This window comes from Heteronotia binoei, chromosome 12 (assembly GCF_032191835.1).
Source record: "Heteronotia binoei isolate CCM8104 ecotype False Entrance Well chromosome 12, APGP_CSIRO_Hbin_v1, whole genome shotgun sequence".
Lineage (NCBI taxonomy): Eukaryota > Metazoa > Chordata > Lepidosauria > Squamata > Gekkonidae > Heteronotia > Heteronotia binoei.
This window is the reverse complement of record NC_083234.1, coordinates 31,098,491-31,117,996: the sequence shown is the minus strand read 5'-3', so window position 1 is coordinate 31,117,996 and position 19,506 is coordinate 31,098,491. Positions and strand designations below refer to the sequence as shown.

At 47.7% G+C, this 19,506-nt stretch overlaps 1 protein-coding gene across 1 annotated transcript; it reads left to right on the top strand.

Annotated features, from left to right (window-relative positions):
* The first annotated feature begins 235 nt into the window (after window positions 1–235).
* Window positions 236–12,672, top strand: LZTS1 (leucine zipper tumor suppressor 1). Its single transcript, XM_060251175.1, has 3 exons — window positions 236–715; window positions 5,443–6,270; window positions 9,292–12,672. The coding sequence occupies exons 1-3, from the start codon at window positions 371–373 to the stop codon at window positions 9,958–9,960; spliced, it is 1,842 nt and encodes a 613-aa protein (XP_060107158.1). The 5' UTR covers window positions 236–370; the 3' UTR covers window positions 9,961–12,672.
* Window positions 12,673–19,506: the final 6,834 nt, after the last annotated feature.

Genomic DNA, 19,506 nt, shown 5'->3' with positions numbered 1-19,506 from the left:
GCAACTTACAGTTAAAACAGCAAGCAGTATAGATAACAAACTGTTAAAAACAAGCCATTGGACATACACAGCATGAAAACTGTCTATAAAACAGAAGTAGACCATTTGAAAAGCTGGGAAAATAAAATCCCTTGTTAAAAGTCTGGGTAAAACGATGTATTTGGGGTGTGGAATGGCATAATCTCATCAGATCTTTTTGCTTTCCTCACTGTTTCTCATGCCATCTCTCCCAGATTCGTTGCTTTCCGGCACTGTGTGGCTTCTGCTATGACCACAGCACCAGACTTCTCTCCCAGCAGTCAGGATGTCCCCCTAGACGGCACGCCCAGGCCTATCTCTCTTCCGTGCCCGCCCTCCGTCCAGGAGCATCATGGGAAGCGTCAGTAGCCTCATCTCTGGACACAGTTTTCACAGCAAGCACTGCCGGGCCTCACAGTACAAGCTGCGTAAATCGTCTCACCTGAAGAAGCTGAACAGGTACTCTGATGGCTTGCTGAAATTTGGCTTCTCTCAGGAAACCAGCCACAACAAATCCAGCTCTAAGGGGAACAAGAATGAGGACTTCTTTTACATCAAGGTGAACCAGAAGGCTCATCGGTCAGACTACACCCCGCTCTCTGGTGGGGACCTGGGAAGCCAGGCGGGAAGGAGCAGTGTGGATTACGGCACCCCAACACCACCCAAACCGAAGCCAGGCTCCAACCAGCTGGAACTAGTGAGTGGTGCTATGTGAAATCTGGTCTCAGTGCAGCTATGTCTTCCTTTGGACTAACCACTTAACTATTGGAGAGACATCAATTGCTGTATAGACTGTGCGGAGGGAGGGGGGGCTGCACATTAATTGTGGTGATGGAAAGTGACATCAAGTTGCAGCCAATTTAGGGCAACCCCATAGGGTTTTTAAGGCATGAGATAAACAGAGGCACATTAATCGCATAGCTAATTAATTCCTTTTGGGGATGCAATAGCTGCATCAAAGAAATAACAAAGGCAGACTGCGTGGTTTTCCAGACTGTACAGAGGGGTGAGTTGTAAATAGAACAGGTTAAGGACTGTAAGCCTGAACAATAAGTTAAACAGTAGGTGAGGGCAGGTTATTATTTTGAGGATATTTTAGTTGAGACATGTTAGTGCCCTAAGCAGCCGAAGGAATAATAATGATAGCCTTTCTTGCTAACAGTTAGTTGGAGCTTTTAATTTAATAACCATCAGATTAAGGTCAATAAAGACCAGGTGACACATTGCAGGCAAGCAGCAGCTAACAACATAAAATGCAGAGTACAGTTGGGCAGAGCCTTTGCCGTTAAAAGCACAGGCAAGTAAGACTGATGTTAGGATGTTACTAATGTTGAAAGCAGGCAAATGTGTTTTGGGAGAGAATTCCACAACCAGGACACTACCACAAAAAAGGCCCTATAAAGGGCTAGATGGTGCTTACATGAAGCTGACAAACAGGTTCATATGGGAGAAGCTGGTTCTTCAGTTGCTTTGATCAATAGACTTGAGACGGATTTCACACTAGGCTTGTTCCAGATGGAGAGCCCTTTTGCTCCCAGCACTTCTCTTAGTTTTTGCACAAGCTGCCACGGAGCTGCGAGTTGGCTCACCACTTTCCCATGGCAAGCAAGATCCTCTTACAAGTGGTTTCTGCTTGCCCCAGGAGAGCGGCGCTCCAACTCACAGCTCCGCAGCAGCTTGTGCAAAAGCGGAGAGAAGCGCCAGGGCAAAAGGGCTCTCCACCCAGAACAAGCCCTAGTGTGAAACTGGAATGTTTGTTTACTTTGTTTATATCCTGGCCTTTTCTCCAGTGTGGGCATAAAGGGGGGGATCACACGAGAGATTTGGCACAGCAGTATCCTGGCTCTGAAAAAGCTGGTTCTCTTTGATCTGTGCCACAGCATTCACACAGCCCTCAACCTGCTGCTGGGAGAGGCAATAGCTGCATGTGCAATAGGAGCATTCAGACCGCTCATGCATGTGCAGGGCAAGTGCATTGTGCTCCCAGCCATTCAGCCAGGAAATATGCCCTACATACATTTTAGAGGTTTGCTACTTGGATGTTTCTGGTAGCTATTTAAAACGAGGTAGGTACGGGCAGGACTCGTGGGGGAGAGGCAGACTGTGCACATTGAATCCAGATGGGAGGTGTTGCTTGGTCGAGCCAAATCTCTTGTGTGATCGCACCCAAAGCTGCTTACATTGGTTCTCCTCTCCTCCATTTTTACCTTCACTACAAGCCTATGAGCTACCGTAGGTCAGGCTGAGTGCTTGTGTGAGGCCCAGAGCCACCCAGCAAATTTCCATGGCAGAGCAGGATTTGAACCTGGGTTTCCCAGATCATCAAACGCTCTAACCACCATGCTAAACAAGCAGGAAGCTAAGGAAGATATTTAGATGTTGGAGCCTTAATATATATTCTCCAGAATAAAGCCCAGTTTACCTGGCTGCTGTATTCTGTTTAAGTTGAAATCCCACCTGAGGTCTACATTTGTGGAGGTTCACCTGTTGGAGGGAAATTATGTAGCTGTTGTAAGAACACACGTTTCCCATTGCCTTCTACTTTTGCTAATGCCTTCTGCGTAACAGTCTCTAATTGTTCTGCCCCGGGTGCCCTGGCTGTGATCCTGTGAGGAGAAATGAGTCACAGCCAGCAACACCAATCAGCAGAGTCTTTGGGACCAATTACGTGGGAGAGAGTCACAATCAGATTGCCAAATATTTCTTTTAATATTAAAAAATGGTGTTCGGGGAGGGGATTTGGATCAATATGACAGCATTGGAGGAGGAGAGGTTAACCTTTCTCCCGCTCCCCGGACTATTTCTTCACTCAAATTTGCTCCTCGGAGCAGTTAATAGTTGCGGTGAGAAAACAGTACAGGTATCTCTTGAATGCAGCTTCTTATTTTTTTTCACATTAATGGAAAGCTCAGTTGTAGCTCCTACATAATGTGCTCTTTGAACATTAGGTAGACTCCACTGAAGGTGGCTGCACTCTCCATTGCTTCTACTGGTGTGTGTAGGAGTCTAGACTTACCTGCATTTGTGAGTTTCTTGGACAACAAGAACACCTACCTGCAAACTGCAAATTTACCGTTTATCTTCTGTGTGAGTCCTGTACACATCCACAAACAAGACAGCTTGTGAAGAGCAGGAAGGAGCATGCTGGCTCTGGCCTCCATGTACAGATGTACAAGCTCTATCCACAGAACTAAGTTTGAGTCCAGTGACATCTTTAAGAACAGCAAAGTTTAATTCTGGGACCTGGGTATAAGCTTTTGTGTGCATGCATCACTTATGAATATTGAGAGCCTTTGTCCTAGTTTGAATCCTATTTCTGCTTCTCCCTCTCTCCCCTAAAAAAAATTCAGCCAAGCTTAGAGCCCCTTGACTGAAGGTCTCTTCCACATTGCAAGTGAGCTCTGCTTCTGCTTGGTTCAGTAACAGGCCTTGTGGGTTGCGGAAAGCTGTGCCCGGTATTATGAACAGTGGGGGGGACTGCAGTTGTGCTAATTAGAACAAACTAATACAGCAACCAAGTCTCATATGCACAGCCCTGAAAATAATCTGGTTTGTTGTCTTGCTGCGCTTAATTACTTTCTAAAACAAGAGAGATCAGGGTCTTAGCCTGCCTGGACCTTTGGTCCAGAGTGTTATGACCTCTCCCCTCCCCCCCCCCATGCTTGTTCAGTGATGAGGTCAAGACAATCCCTGCAGTTGTTCCGTGGCATCTTCTTTGTGACCCCCAGAGGTGAGGCTTGATACTGATAATGGCTTCTGCTTGATCAGTCCTGGCTCATTTTAAATCTTGGCAATGCATTTTAGTGGCCTCAGGAGGCAGCATTAGGGGAACCCGTACAGATGCTGGATTAACCATTAAGCTAAGCACTCTCTGTAGAGTGGAGCTGAGGCTTTTGTGCTGAAGTGTATTGAGTAGGTTGGGAGGGGACCTGCCTAACTGCCTGGGTAGGAGGTATTTGCAACAGCAATGCAGCCATGGCTCAGTGAAAGAGGCTCTGCTTGGCACACAGAAGGTCCCAGGTTCAATCCCTGTCGGCATCCCAGGTAAAAGGATTTAACTGTGGGTGAGGTGAATGACTTCTGCCTGCGACTCTGGAGAGCCACTGCCAGTCTGAGTAGACAATACTGGCTTTGATGGCCCAAGAGCCTGATTCAGTGTAAGGCAGCTTCATGTGTTCAGCCTCCGCATTGGGATTTTTGACATGCTTCCCCCTTGTGCCCTGCCCTTCCCCTCTCTTGCCTCCAGGAGGCTTTTTGCCAGCATTTGATGTTTTTAAAATGGTGGGAAGTATATCCAATAGTGTTAGGATACCACAGCTATTTATCTATTATAGAATTTAAAAGGGAAAACAGCAATAAGCCCAAAACTGGCAGAGGGGAGTGGTGGTGTGTGGGGAAATGGAGAAGAAATGGCATCAAATATGGGCAGAGGAACATGGACGTTTATTTATTTACAAAATTTATATGCTGCCTTTCTGCCCTCACAAAGGCTATCAGGGGAGCTAACAAATTAAAACTTAGATGATGACACTACACTTTAAAACCGTTAAAATCAGCCCTGACCTAGATAGCCCAGGCAAGCCCAATCTCATCAGATCTCAGAAGCAAAGCAGGGCTGATTCTGGCAAGTGTGTATGTCTGTGTATACACATACACACGAGACATAAAAATGGCAATTAAAACATTGGACAGGAAGGAGGAGTCACTGAAGGAATGCCAAAAGAAACCCAAAAGTCTTCCTCTGCTGGCAGAAGATGGCAACAGAAGGGGATGGATGGATCTCCCTGGAGAGGAAGGACTTACAAAGGTTTGGCACCACTACTAAGGCCCTGTCCCAGGTTGTTGCCACCTGCCTAACTTCAGAAAGTTGGGGTACCCACAGCAGTCCCTCTAGAGACGACCATAGTTGGGGGAGATGGAACGTCCTATGGGAATAGGCAGTCCTTTGGGTATGTTAGTCCCAAACCATATAGGAAATGTGCACCTTCTCATCCACACTATCCTGAACCCACTATGTGTAGGATCTTTCAGAAAAGATCATACCAGCACAGGCTTGGGAAACTGCAGAGAGGAACCAAGGAAAACTCTGAAAGCAGAAAATTGCATGACAATGTTATGCAGAATTATGTTATGTTACAGTGTGACAGTGTTATGAGCCCACCATGGGAAAGGGCGGACTACAAATTGACAGAAATAAATAAGACTCCTCTCCCACCCCCACCCCCACCCCAAAAAACCCTGCTGGAATTTGGGGGGATTAGAATGCAGAGCAAGAGCTAGGTGTGGAAGTCACACATGTGTGTCTAAGCATTGGCAAAGCAGCGGCTGGGGGGGGGGAGGGGAGAGGGGTCTCTGGCAGTAGATAGAAAGGACTAAGTAAGTGATGCTTCTGCCTTGGCTGACTGGGTTTCTCTATCTCTCCAGGCCACAGACAAAAGTTCTACAAGGCCCACAGCCTTCAAGCCTGTGCTCCCTCGCTCAAACACTGTACTTCATTCCTCTCCAGAACATGGCAGCCACACCTCCCAGCAGCTTCAGTTCCAGGACAAAGCCAAGGACTTGGAAGTTAAGCCAGCTCCCTGTTCGGGAGGACTCTCAGATTCAGGGAGGAATTCCATGTCTAGCCTCCCCACCCACAGCACTGCCAGCAGCTACCAGCTGGACCCTCTTGTCACCCCTGTAGGGCCCATCAACCGGTTTGGGGGCTCTGCCCACAACATAACTCAGAGCGCAGTCCTGCAGGACAGTAACATGATGAGCTTGAAGGCCCTGTCCTTCTCTGACGGGGGCACAAAGATCCTCAATCCTGACAAAGGGCCTTCTGCTCACCACTCTGCCGGGGAAAAGAACTCCTGCATCCGCTCGCCCATCTCCACAGACGAGTCAACGATTCAGGAACTGGAACAGAAGCTGCTGGAGAGGGAAGGGGAGTTGCAGGACCTCCAGTGCAGCTTCGAGGAGAAGGAGATTACCTCCTGCCAAAACTTTGAGGAAAAGCAGAGGCGCTGCAGGGAGGAGATGGAAGGGCTGAAGCAAAAATGCAACAACAAGCTCAGGCAGGCGTCGCAGAAGTCGCAGAGGGCACAACAGCTGCTGCAGCTCCAGGTGTTCCAGCTGCAGCAGGAGAAGAGGCAGCTCCGTGAGGAACTGGCCAACCTGATGAAGGAGCAGGACATGCTGGAGAACAAGCTGAGGTCTTATGAGAAGGAGAAGACTACCTTCGCTCCAGCATTGGAGGAAACACAGTGGGAGGTGAGTGTGAATCAGGAAGTCCTGCCTATAATATACAGGACCCCCAGTCTCTTGCAAGTGCATATAGACCCAAGTGTGTACTTGCACACAATTTGTGGTGCCCATACCCATAAACACAAAAGAAGCTTTTGCATGAGTTTTATCTATGTAGGGTGCCTTTGACATGGTCTGTTGGCTATTGAGGAAAGATATAATTTCTTACCCACCTTCTTCCCACAACTACTGCATCTATTTTCTTTTGGGCTTCTTAAGATTGGGTTGGATAACTCATCTGGTGTCCCTGCTGGTCACTTTCTTTTTGCATTAGATCTGTGCATCATTTTTGAAAATAATTAAAATGAATTGCAGGGAGTGGGGCAGAAGCATGATTTATATTAAAACCACAGGGCAGGAGCATCCAGGAGACCAGAAAACATCCGAAATCTTTAGAAGTCCTTAAAAAGGTAAAGGTAGTCCCCTGTGCAAGCACCAGTCGTTTCTGACTCTGGGGTGACGTCGCATCGCAACGTTTTCACAGCAGACTTAATAAATGTTAAAAACCTGGTGGAGGAGGAAAGTCTTAACCTGTTTTCTAAAAGAGAAAGGGCACCAACTGGGCATCCATAAAATAGTGGGGATGTTTGCTGAAGATGCCTCATCCCTGGAAAATGATGTTTTGGTGGTGGAACACACTGTCAAGTCACAGCCAACTTATGGTGACCCCATAGGGTTTTCAAAGTAACAGACGAACAGGGGGAGGTGGTTTGCCATTGCTTGTTTCTCTGTAGCAACCTTGAACTTCCTTGGTAGTTTCCCATCCAATGACTAACCACTGCTTAGCTTCTGAGAGCTGATGATGCTGGGCAAGCCTGGGCTATCCAGGTCAGAGAGAATGGTGTTTTAACCCTGTTATAACAGAAGAACCCACAAACAGGACTTAGATGGTACTGTTTATTTGCTCTTTAGAACTTCATAGTTAAAGGTCTGGACTGCAGCAGACTACTATACCTAGTATGCAGCACTGCAAGTTATTCAAGGGGAGGGTGGGAAGGGGCAAAGATATCAGTGTGTGTCCCTTTTCCCTGCATGGGAGATTTTAGGTGATGTTGAAGTCAGGAGTTAATTGTTCCACTTTCATGGGGGGTGGGAAATTCCATTCAGTGGTATTATATTTGCATCCACTCCTATTAATTTTTTTCTGCTTGAGTTTATCTCATGTAACTATCTAAAAACGATGACATTTGCAGCAACAGCAGACAGCATTCCAATCCTGACTTCCTTTTATGGAGATTTGTTAAAATCCATACTTCTTTTCCCCTTAGGAAAATGTTTTGAACTAGTTGTGTTGTGGGGTTTGAGTGGAAAGCAATCAGTCACAGAGCCTGCTCGGAATCCCTGATTTGCTCCCCCAGCATTTCAGTTAAAGGCAGCTACAGAGCAGGCTGCCAATTTGCATGGGCAGTGATAGGACAAGGGGAGGCTTAACCCCTTCCTGCCTTTGCCATCTTCCCAAAGCTGTTGTTTCCTGCAAAGGGAGGAAAAGAATACAAACATGATAGGAGTAACCAGGGCTTTTTTGGTAGGAAAAAACCCAGCAGGTACTCATTTGCATGTTAGGCCACACCCCCCCAATGCGGAACCAGCCGGAACTGCGTTCCTGTGCGTTCCTGCTCGAAAAAAAAAGCCCTCGGAGTAACCATCTATTCCCATGTAGAGCTAAAGTGCTTCAGCTTGCAAATGAGATTTAGGTCAGGAAAATAGCAATGGGTAAAAGGTTAAATGCTGCCCACAACCACAATTAAGCAAATTGGCAGGCTGTAGGAAGGCCCACAGTGCAGCCTTAAACATTACACATTACAAAAATTACACATTTTGAAGTCCACTAAAGTCAGCTTTGCTTAGAGATGCACTGCCAAGGTTGATCTTCTGTGTCATGGCTCCCTGGGAAGGGGCCATGGCTGAGTGCTAGAGCAAATGCTTTGCCAACAGGAGTGATCCTAAATAGGTCTACCTGGACAGTGACTGGTCCAGGGTCAACCAGTGAGTTTCCGTGGCAGAGTGGGGATTCAAACCTGGGACTCCCAGATCCTATTTTGACACACCATCACACTGGCTCTCCAACACTTTCACAAGTGGGTCACAAGACCAAAGGGTCAAAATGGGGAGGAGGTTAGGGGAGGCTCAGGGGCATATTTGACCCTGCATCACATACAAAAACAAGACTCTGAAATACAGCCTGTTGCTCAATTATGTAGTTGTTGTTGATAATAATGATAACAATAACAATAATATGCAATCAAGTCTTGACTCATGCCAACCCCCCATGGGGTTTTCAAGGCAAGATATGAGCAGGGGTGGTTGGCCATAAATACTGAAATGAAGAAATAAAATGTAAATATGCTCGTTGTTAACTGAATTAAATTCTTGTGTTTTGTGTTGGGAAAGGGGGAAAGTAGCATGTCATTATTCTTCTGGCCCTAAGGACATCCGACTTGCCTCAACCAGGGCCAGGGCCTTTTCAGCCCTGGCCCCTGCCTGGTGGAATCAGCTCCCTGTGGAGATCCGGGAGATCCTACCTGAATTACTGCCATTTCATAGGGCCTGCAAGACGGAGCTGTTCCGCCGGGCCTATGGTTGAGCCAGCGGGTGTCCTATTATTCCATCATTTGGCCTCCCTTGTGGTAACATCATGCTTACAGTGCAACTGGTGATTGATATGCTGTGCCCTGTCCGCCAGTGGTGCATTTTATTTATTGTTTTTACTGTTAATTTTAAACTGGTGTTTTAATTTTGATATGTAGGTTTTTATATGTTGTGATCCGCCTTGAGCCCATAACGGGGAAAGGCAGAATATAAGCCTATTAAATAAATAAAAACTGCAGTAAGTTTAGAAATGGTTCCCACTTTGAAAAGTTGGTGAGCCCTCAGATGAGATCCTGGTCTTCCTCTGTGCCACAGGCCATCTCAACACCCAGCCAAGTTGCACTTCAGAGTCTTGGGCTGGCTGATTTCCTTAGCTTTTAAATTCTGTGCCCCCTGCAGGTTTGCCAGAAGTCTGGTGAAATCTCTCTCCTCAAGCAGCAGCTGAAGGAATCCCAATCAGAGCTGAACAGCAAGACCAATGAAGTGCTCAACCTTAAGGCTCAGCTGAAGGACATCCGGCAGAAGATGGAGCTTCTGGAGATGAAGATTCAGGACCTGGAAGACTCGCTGCGAGCCAAAGCCATGGAACTGGAGGTCTGTGAGAACGAACTCCAGCGCAAGAAGAACGAGTCGGAGCTTCTGAGGGAGAAGGTGAACTTACTGGAGGAGGAAATTGCAGAGCTCAGGACAGATCTCACCATCCTCAGGGAAGAGAGGAAATGCGAGGTGGCCTCCATGGGGCCAGAAGGAAGCATGGCGGAGGACATGCAAGCCCTGTGGAGGGAAGTGGAGAGGCTGAAGGCAGAGCTTCAGGAGGAGCACAGCAACAACGAGCAGATGACGGTGGGCTTCCAGCAGGAACGGCAGACCTGGAAGGAGGAGAAGGAGAAGGTGATCCAGTACCAGAAGCAGCTGCAGCAGAGCTACTTGCACATGTACAAGAGGAACCAGAATCTGGAGAAGATGCTCCAGCAGCTGGCTGCAGGAGAGGACGGCAAAGAGCCCCTTGAGCTTGACCTACATGGCACAGATGTCCCTTATGAGGACATTATTGCCACTGAGATCTGAAGCATGTTGCATCTTCTGCCCACAGTGGAGGAGATGGGCCTCTCTCAACTCTCAATGGGGGGGCGGGGGTGTACAGTCCAGGAAAGCCATCTGTTCATTGGCTGAGGTCCTTGCTTGGCCAAAGTGAATCTCCAGCTGTTGTCATGCCATGGTTTTTTTGCTTGTTTTTTTTGTCAAGCACTCTCCTCTCCCTGGTCATACCAACGCCTCTGACTGCATCATGTTAAGAAAGAAGAGGGGTGGGTTTCAACAGCTGACTGCTCAGAGTAGCATCAACACAGGGACTGCCTTGCTACAAAATGTGTAAGAATCCCTGTGCCAGGTAGAATAGGGGGCTCCTTCTTACCTGCCAGCCAGGTACAGAATTGCCAAGGGGCTGGCAGAGAAGGGAGAGCAGCCCATTGCCACCCCCTGTGGTGCTCAGAGATGCCGCTGCAGCTCCCTTGCTCCTACCAAGCCACAATACAAGGACTGTTCATGCTCCAGGACCCTCCCAGTGGTTGTGCAGGAGGACTGTGGAAGAAGTGCAGCCTTTGATCCATCGTGCCTCTGATTGTGACACAGAGAGAGCTTGATGAGACCGCCTCACAAGTCCTTGAGGTATCCTCTTGATTCTGATTGGCTGGAGTTACGCAAGTCACTTGATCTCCTGAGATGAGGAGGAGAAGATTCTGGGATATTCTGGAGAACTAATGGGGCTCAGGTTGTAACTCTGGAGAGGAAGGCACTGGCAAACCATTTCTCACTTGCCTTGCAAACCCGTTGCCGAAGTCACCATAAGCCAATTGCAACTTGACGGCACTGTAGAAACATACATAATTGGGTTGTAAGGCAAGACCTTCCTTGTCCAGGAGAAAATAACCCTGTTTCCATAACTGCCTCTTTTACCAGGATAGCTGTCCAGTCAGGGAAAAAAATGGGTTAGTGTTCTAGGTTTCTAGAAGCCATAATTTGGCAATCAGCCACTGGATCTTCCCCCCTTCCTCATAATTTAGCAAGACTTCTCTCTCATAGCTCAACTAGAGTTGAGAGGAGTATTTGGGCTAGGGGAGGAAACTGAAATTTCCTTGTATTTTGAACAGGAATGTTTGTATTGATTTCTGTACAATGTGAATGTTTTATGGAGCTTTTTAATTTTGCAAATAGTGTTTATGTTCCCACATGCTTCACCTTTTCTTCCATTTTGCCACTGACCAGGGCAGATCAGCTAAATATAGGGCAGCTCCCTCCCCTTCCTCCTTTGTCCAGACATTCCAGGGGCTGTGAAATATAAATCCAGTAGAAAGCTAGAGGAGGAATGGAAGCAGATGGGCCGATAACAGGAGGGAACGTGGCAAGCAGTTCCATAATGCAGGCAGATGGATCAGAAGATAACTGTGTTCTTGGACAAGAACTGAGTTACAAATCCAAGACATTCCAGAGAGCTCTCTGCAGTCTCGCCCTCTTATTTCTCCCATGCATCATGTCTGGCATCTGTGGGAGAATGAGACTTTTTGGAGCAGCAGCCTTACCCACAATGCTGTTCTTCTCTATGAGACCTTGCATGTGTTCTCCTGATCGACCTTCAGTGGTCCCCTTCTTCCTAAGTCTTCCCATTCAAATTTGTTGCTTTTCTATGGTGGAGCCATAGATCAGCAAGACAGTGTATGCTTTGCATGCAAAAGGTCCTTGGTTCAGTCCACATCATCTCTGGCTAAAGGGAGCATTAGGAAGGACCCGTCTGACACCTTGGAGAGCAACTGGCAGCCAAAGTAGACAATATCATGCTGGGTGAATTTGACTTGGTATAAAAGTTGCTATGTTTCTTTTGGGAGGGTTGTAATGTAGTTCATGGAGCAATATGGTTTGCATAGAGAAGATCACAGGTTCTGTTGTGGTCATCTTTGGATAAAGAGATCCAGGACAAAAGTATTGAGGAAACTTGTAATAAAGACCATGGAGACGGTCTTTCGGGAGTGGCTATGGCTCTGTGGTGGACCATCTACTTGGCCTGCAAAAGGTCCCAGGTTCAACCCCTAGCACCACCAGTTAAAGATAGTCATAATAGGTCATGTGAGAGCTGCTAACTATTACTATTAAGGGGGGGACAGCTCAGTATAAGCCAGATTTCTATGGTCCAGCAAGCTGTACCACAGTTGAACAAACAGAGCATTTGTTTCAGAGGAAGGACATCTCCAAAGTGTCCTGAGAACACGTAAGGTTGCTGTATCAGCCTTCCCAGGTGCTCTGGTGTTGGACAGCTGCTTCTCTTACTTTGATACCAAACAACTTTGTCATCCTAAACCATAGCAGTTCCTCTCTTGTGACCCTGTAGGACACTCTCATTGGAGCTGAGAAGTTTCTCCTGCTGCTCTGCAGCAGTTCTCAGCACTTCTGGCTCAGCATTTACCCAGTCTTAAAAAAAATGAAATGGATTTAATACATAAGGCAGTGGAATTGCATAAACCAGTATGTCAAACCCCCCCCCCCCCAAAAAAAAAACATCTTCCATACTAGAGAATGTGCTTCTGCAAAGGGAAAGCTTTTAGTGGAGATCAGACAACTTTGGCATGCGGCAAAGGATCAGCACATCCAACCTGCTTTTTACTTCACAATCTTCAAGCAGTTTTCACTGGTGTGATAAATGTGAGTTCAGTAGGTGGGAGCATCATCCCTCCACATGCTAAACTGTGGCCCAATGCATTGGACTGTATTCTCAACATGTTCATTTCTGTTATTTTGACTTCGTTGTGTTTCATGTTTGTGAACACCTTTCTTCTTGGAGTTCATACACAGGGCAATCCCACATTATTCATGGTACGAGATGAGTTGGCCGTGACCCAATGGCCTGTATCCAGTCCTGTTCTAAAGATTTATGGGTACATAAGATTTTTAAGGGAGCAGCAGTTTTTGCAAATTCTGCTCTCCTGTTATAGACCCCAGGACTCCTTTTGTAGCAGGAACTTCTTTGCATATTAGGCCACATGCCCTTGATGTAGCCAGTCTTCCTGGAGCTTACAGTTGGCCCTGTACTAAAAGCCCTGTAAGCTCCAGGATTGGCTACATCAGGGGTGTGTGGCCTAATATGCAAATGAGTTCCTGCTACAAAAAGAGCCCTGAGTGTTTTTTAGGATCCACTGACCTCCCAGGAACAAAACTGCAAGGGAATCAGTAGGAAAGGGGAACTGCAGCCTCCCTCAAAAGAAAACAGAAGTGCCCTCAAGTCTTCAGTTGGGTACAGGCAGGGCTGGCCCGATGCCCTGAGGCACCCTAGGCAGACTTGCTGCCTGGCAACCCCCCCAAGCGCCCCCCACAGCTCCTCCCCTTCGGCTCCGCGCCCCCTCCCCTCCCTTCTCCACGTATCAATGCCGGAACCAGTTCTAATGCCATGTTCCGGCACCCCCCCCCCGGCTCGGCATCCTGCCCGCTCCCCCCCGTGTGGCGTTCTGCCCCCCCTCCGGCACTCCGCTGGCCTGCCCAACGTGGCTAAAAGCAGCGGTGTTCCGCTCACTCCCCCCTGCTTGTCGCTGGCTATAAGTAAGGCGTGAGCTGCGAAGCTGGCAAAACTTACTTCTAGCCAGCGATGAGCAGGGCGAAGGGAGCGAGCGGAGCAGCGCTGCTTTCAGCCACGTCGGGCAGACCAGCAGAGGGCCAGGAGGCAGGCAGGATGCCGTGCGGGGGGGTGGGGGGGTGACAGCAGCAGTGGCCCAGAGGGGGCTAGCGGCGGGGGGGAGGGAGGCAAGCTAAGCGCTTGCCTGGGGCACCGGGGGGGGGCGAGAGCCCAATTTGCCGCCTCTCGGCGCCCTAGGCAACCGCCTAGTTTGCCTAGCAGGAGTGCCGGCCCTGGATACAGGCCGAAAACTTGCCTGCTGAACAAAGATTTGAATGCAGGTCTCCCTCATCAAACACTGTTACCCCTTCTAACACTAAAGAACTGCATCCTCACACTAGATGAACCACATGTTTAATGGAAGACCACTTCCTCCTCCTTGACCTCTCTGACTGAACAAAGGAAGTTACCTGACTAACTAGACCTTGATTGATAGCAGTCAGTATCTTCTCAGGTCATGCAAACAATAGGGAATCAGGCACAGTGTTAACCCTATAATGACTGGAACTTTAGAACATTGCAAAGGACATACAGATACATATACATATTTCCAACACATCCAAGGGTCTCATGCATGTTTCTCCCTCCCTTGTTCTGTTCTGAAGGCGACCCTGTGAGGTAGATGAGGCTGACAGGGAGTGACTGGGCTGAGGTAGCCCGGTGAGCTTTGATGGCACTGTGGGGATTCAAACCTGGGGTTGGATCCAGTGGCTACTTTCCACACACACTTTGCTCCAGCAGGGCTGCTAGCTTCCTCTGTCACTAGTGCTTCTGTTGGTGCAAGGCAGAGAAAGTGCTGTGTTGTTCCTGGAAGTTAACTACTTTGCATTTGGCAATTATTCCAAAGGGATAGCCAACTTAGCCTATTGTAGCAAAACAAAACAAGCCTAGTCATTAGGGTTGCCAGGTCTGACGCAGGAAAAATCTGAGGACTTTGGGTTGGAGCCAGGAGACTTTGAGGGTGGAGCCAGGAGCAAGGTTGTGACAGGCATGATTGAACTCCAAAGGGAGTTCTGGCCACCACATTTAAAGGGACTACACTCCTTTAAAATGCCTTCCCTTCATTGGAAATAATGTAGGATGGGGACACCCTCTTTTGAGGCTCATAGATTTGGACTTACTGGTCCAATTTTTTTAAACTGGGGGGGAGGGGGGTTGAGGAGACACACCCAAAGTTATGCTGAAAATGTGCTGAAAAAACAGCACCCAGAGCCCCAGATACCCACAGGGTATAATGGAGTGCCCAGCAGACATTTCCTCTCCCACCCCTGCTTTCTAATAACCCTGAAACGGGGAGGGGGGGCTCCAGACCAGGGGATCCCCTGCCCCCAACTGGGGATTGGCAACCCTACAGTGGACTGCTGTTTTATTTTGCATCTAGGACTTGAGAGAGTGAGGCTGAAAATCCAGTTGACTCCATTGCTTCTTGGCAGCCTGTCTCCCCACACCCCCAGCTTGTGGTGAGAAAAATCATTCTTGGGCTTGTGAATGTAAACCCTCTCTCTTGCTCTTCTCTTCCTGCTCCTTAGCTAATTGGGCTTGTGTGCATATGCTTCTGATTAACAACATTTGCATTGTTAATTGCAATCCCAACGCAGGCCTGCTCCCTGGTGAACCCCTTGGGGTTAATTACTTCGAGGTGGGAGGGACTCCGTGCTGCCTGCCTGTCCTGTCCTGCTGTGATGAAACTTCCTTCTGCTGCCCTGGCACCTCCCCTGCTGCCTGCCCTTCTTTCTCTGCCCCCCACTCCCGCTTCCCCTCACCTGGGGGCAGAGGAACAGCTGTTGGCAGGCTTCATTAATATAAAAGGAAATAATTGGGGGGGTCCCCCCCCCGAGAGAAGCCTTCAAGCATCTTTTACAACAGGGCGGCGAGATGCTTCCAGCACAAATGTACAGCCCCACTAAAACATCATCCCTGCTGTGCTGTCACTGAGTTTGAACTGATGCCGCTGCGCCTCAGCTTCATGGCTTTTTTCTCTTACACTTGCAGTAGCAAAAACACATTTTGGTTCTGGACTTGGGGGAGTGGGGCTAAAATCAGCTCCTGTGTCAAACAACTGGATTTCAGCATCTGGGAATTGTTTGTTGCCTGGAAGCTGAGGGTGGCACCTTTCTCTTTCTCCTGCTGCTGGGCACTTTTTGACAGGCATTGCGTTCCAGCCCTGTGAATTGTGTGTTCTGGCCGGAAAGAGCAGAATTAGGGCCGTAACATTTTAAATGAGGTGACAGCACAATCCCCTTAATTTAATTGTGAACAACAGAGTCAGGTTGCATGGATGCTGAAATAGCCATTTCTCCCTATGTTTGCATGGTACAAGTGTGGAATGTGGCCAACGCTGCACCCAGGGCTTTTTTTCCTGGAAAAAGAGTTGCCCAAACTCTCAAGAGGGAAGTGAAGGAGAAACACAAGGAATTCGTTGAAGCAACATTTTTTTTACACGCTGCAGACTTGCCTCTACTTTAAAGCAGTTTCCAAACTTTAGACATGTCTGACTTTCTCAGTTCTTTTTCTAGTCTTGCTTTTGGTGCCTAACACTGAATGATGTGTGTTTTAACATACTTTATTGGATTGAAGTCTGTCATGCTCCCCCAGTGCTTCTCGCAAATGTTTAGAGATCTTTGAGAATTCTGTTTCCTCTAAGGGGTTCCAGAAAAAAAAAAAAAGCCCTGGATGCACCTCTTCAGTGTACTGGGAATTGAAGCTGGGTTTCTCAAGCCTCTTTCCCACCTCCCAGCAAAGCTGTGGCTGAGATTTGTAAACTGAAGTGAGATCTCCATATTAGGTCTGTAGCCAGGATGCTGTCAGTGGAAACGCTGCTCCTCCCGCCTAGAACATAGATTCACCCCATCTATGACTTAGGGAGAAAGACAGCTTTCCTTCCACTCCTTGGTGATATTGCCATTTCAAAACAGATACTGTCTTCAAATAGGAATATTTCTGGTTATAAAAATAGCCAGTGGCAGATGGTACCCTCTGAAAGTGGAAACGCTCCAAACTCCCACCCTGTTCTGCCAGGCCAGGAATCTCTCTTAGTGGATTTGGCAAGATCCTTATATTTAAATTATCCCAAAGAGATCCTGCTTGAGCTACTATGATCACAGCAGGTTGCTTCAGGAGCTTCCAAACTTACATTTCTTCTAGTTATATCTTCCTAATGGTAATGATTCCTAGATGCTAGAAGACACACAGGCTTGGCAAGGTGGTTAGAAGAGGTTGTAAGTTTTCCATTAGTTTCTTGGATGGCTCACCTAGAAAGCTGGCAGCCCTACTTTGCAAAGAAGCTGGATAAATGGGCTGCTTCCACACAGATGTTTTCTCCACGCTTCCAAACTGTCATTTCTTATCCATCTGTCCTTTCTTATCCATCTGACAAATTGCAGATTGTTCTATTTCTATCGCCTTGGATGTGCATGTTAATTCTAAATGCACTTATGCTGTCAATATTATTTTTAAAATTTCCAAACTTCTTTTCCATGAACACACACAAAGCCATGCACTGGTTATTTATGTATATTGCCAGTGCGCCATGTCTGAAAAGCCATTTAAACTTGATGGGAAAGACTGCCTTGGGAGGCAGCTGAGAATTCTTTGTGGGCAATCTCTTCCTGTTCTGCAGATCCACAGTTCTCTAGATTTCAGGCAAAGGTAAGGAGTGAGTCATAACAGGTAGAGCATTCTGATTGCAGCGCAAGTACATTTATTAAACGCTCAGCTGGCTTATAATAAATCCGAAGGCATACAATGCAATCAAGCCCAACAATAGACTTGCACAGGAAATTGCCTTAGAGTCAGACCATTGGTCTTTCAAGGCAAGAACTGTCTCCTCAGACTGACGGCAGCTCTCTAGGCTCTCAGGTGGAGGTCTTTTCCATCACCTACTGCCCGGTCCAGTCCTTTTAACTGGAGATGCCAGGAACTGAATCTGGGGATCGGTCTGCATGCAAAGCATATGTTTTACCACTGAGCCACAATCCCTTTCCCTTCTTTTCCAGACCAGAGATGGAATTAGCCATTGGCACCCCAAGGGACTGACCCTGGAAGCAAACCTAGTTAATGCAAACAAAAAGGGGCTGTGCCACTAATGGGAAAGGAGGAAAATACAAAAATACAAGGATAATAAGGTGCAATGGTCACTAATAAGCAATCCTGTTTCCAGCAGTGTATGAAATGTACGGCTTTCTAGCTCCACTATGTATGTCAGTATATAGAATTTCAATAGATCTATTATAATGAGCCACAACCTTTACTTTGCAAATCCACTTCCACCTGCCCTAGGTTTTCCCACTGCACCACAGCTGTACACTGAGGAAAACACCAGTTTCCACTGTTCCTCTTGTACCACACATAGGCCTTTCTGACATGCATGGCAGAAATGGGTTGCCTTTGGCTTTTTGCTCATGTGATACATGCATACAGGATTTGTGCTGCACTGTTGGTGTGCAGAGCATTCTAACATGCATTGTAGCAGACATGGTAGAATTTGCAGGTAGTCAAATGGGATGAACCACTTCAGTCTGCATGTGGGGACAGGGAGCTTTTAAAGCTTTTCTTTTGGGTTAAAAAGAAGTAGCAGCAGCTCCCTGCATTTAAAACATCAGGGAGAAAACAATATTGCTGACCACACTAGCTTTTCAACACAAGGAGTTATGAATTTAGGAGAAGCTGCTGTGGGTGACTCTGCACGAAGCCTGGGTAGGGTAAGGTTTGGGGAGGGGAGGGCCCACTGCAGGGAATAATGCCATAGAGTCGACCCTATTTTGCCTTTGCAAATGCACCACCAGCAGGAGGTACAGAGTTACCAGCTCTGGGCTGGGAAATTCCTGGAGATGCAGGCTGTTGGAGCCTGGGGAGGACAGGGACCTCAGTGGGGTACAATGCCATATAGTCCACTCTCCAAGGCATCCGTTTTCTCCATGGAAATTGGTCTCTGTCGTCTGGAGATGAGCGGTAATTCCAGAAGATCCCCAGGCCCCACCTGGAAGCTGGCATCCCTAACACCCTCTGCTCCCCCACTCTAAATCCCCTTTCCTAAGAGCCAGTTTGGTGTAGTGGTTAAGTGCACGGACTCTTATCTGGGAGAACCGGGTTTGATTCCCCACTCCTCCACTTGCACCTGCTGGAATGGCCTTGGGTCAGCCATAGCTCTCACGGGAGTTGTCCTTGAAAGGGCAGCTGCTGTGAGAGCCCTCTCAGCCCCACCCACCTCACATGGTGTCTATTGTGGGGGGAGAAGATATGGGAGATTGTAAGCCGCTCTGAGTCTCTTGATTCAGAGAGAAGGCTGGGGTATAAACCTGAAGTAGTCATCGTCTTCTTTCCCCAAACCTGTTTTTTTTTTCTTTTTTTAAAAAAGTGCCCATCAAGGTTCATTTATGTATCTCTGCACCTGATCTTTAGTTAGTCCGTGGCCCAGTCTCTGGTAGGTGGCAGCTCAGCCATCCAGAGTCATGTTTGCAAGCAGCAAGAGAGCTCTGAGAGGGTGTTCACTGTCTCTAGCATCTTTAGGGAGCATCTGGTTTTCCTGGGAAAACATCCTGGCTGGGAACAAGGCCACAGCCACACGCTCTGCTTCAGCCCACTACTTTCTTATTAAAGAATGTCAGGGTGTACCACCAGGACACTAGATTCCTTCTGCTGCCATTTGCTCTCTCAAAATTTGCTGTCTCAGGATTTCATGCCCTGAAAAGTCACCAGAAGCACTGCGATTCTGTGGGGAAGCAGTGGGGGAAAACACAACAGTATCCAAGCTAAGTCAGATAATACATGTGTACAGGGCTTTTTTTTTGTAGCAGGAACTCCTTTGGCTATTAGGCCACACAAACCTGATGTAGCCAATCCTCCTGGAGCTTACAGTAGGCCCTGTGCTAAAAGCCCAGTAAGCTCTTGAAGGATTGGCTACATTGGGTGTGTGGCCTAATATGCAAAGGAGTTCCTGCTACAAAAAAAGCCCTGCA

Bases quoted from the DNA above. Each gene is read 5' to 3' on its own strand.
- LZTS1 (XM_060251175.1), top strand. From the start codon at position 371: ATGGGAAGCGTCAGTAGCCTCATCTCTGGACACAGTTTTCACAGCAAG. The intron at 716-5,442 runs GTGAGTGGTGCT...CTATCTCTCCAG, and splicing joins GCTCCAACCAGCTGGAACTA to GCCACAGACAAAAGTTCTAC. The intron at 6,271-9,291 runs GTGAGTGTGAAT...TGCCCCCTGCAG, and splicing joins TGGAGGAAACACAGTGGGAG to GTTTGCCAGAAGTCTGGTGA.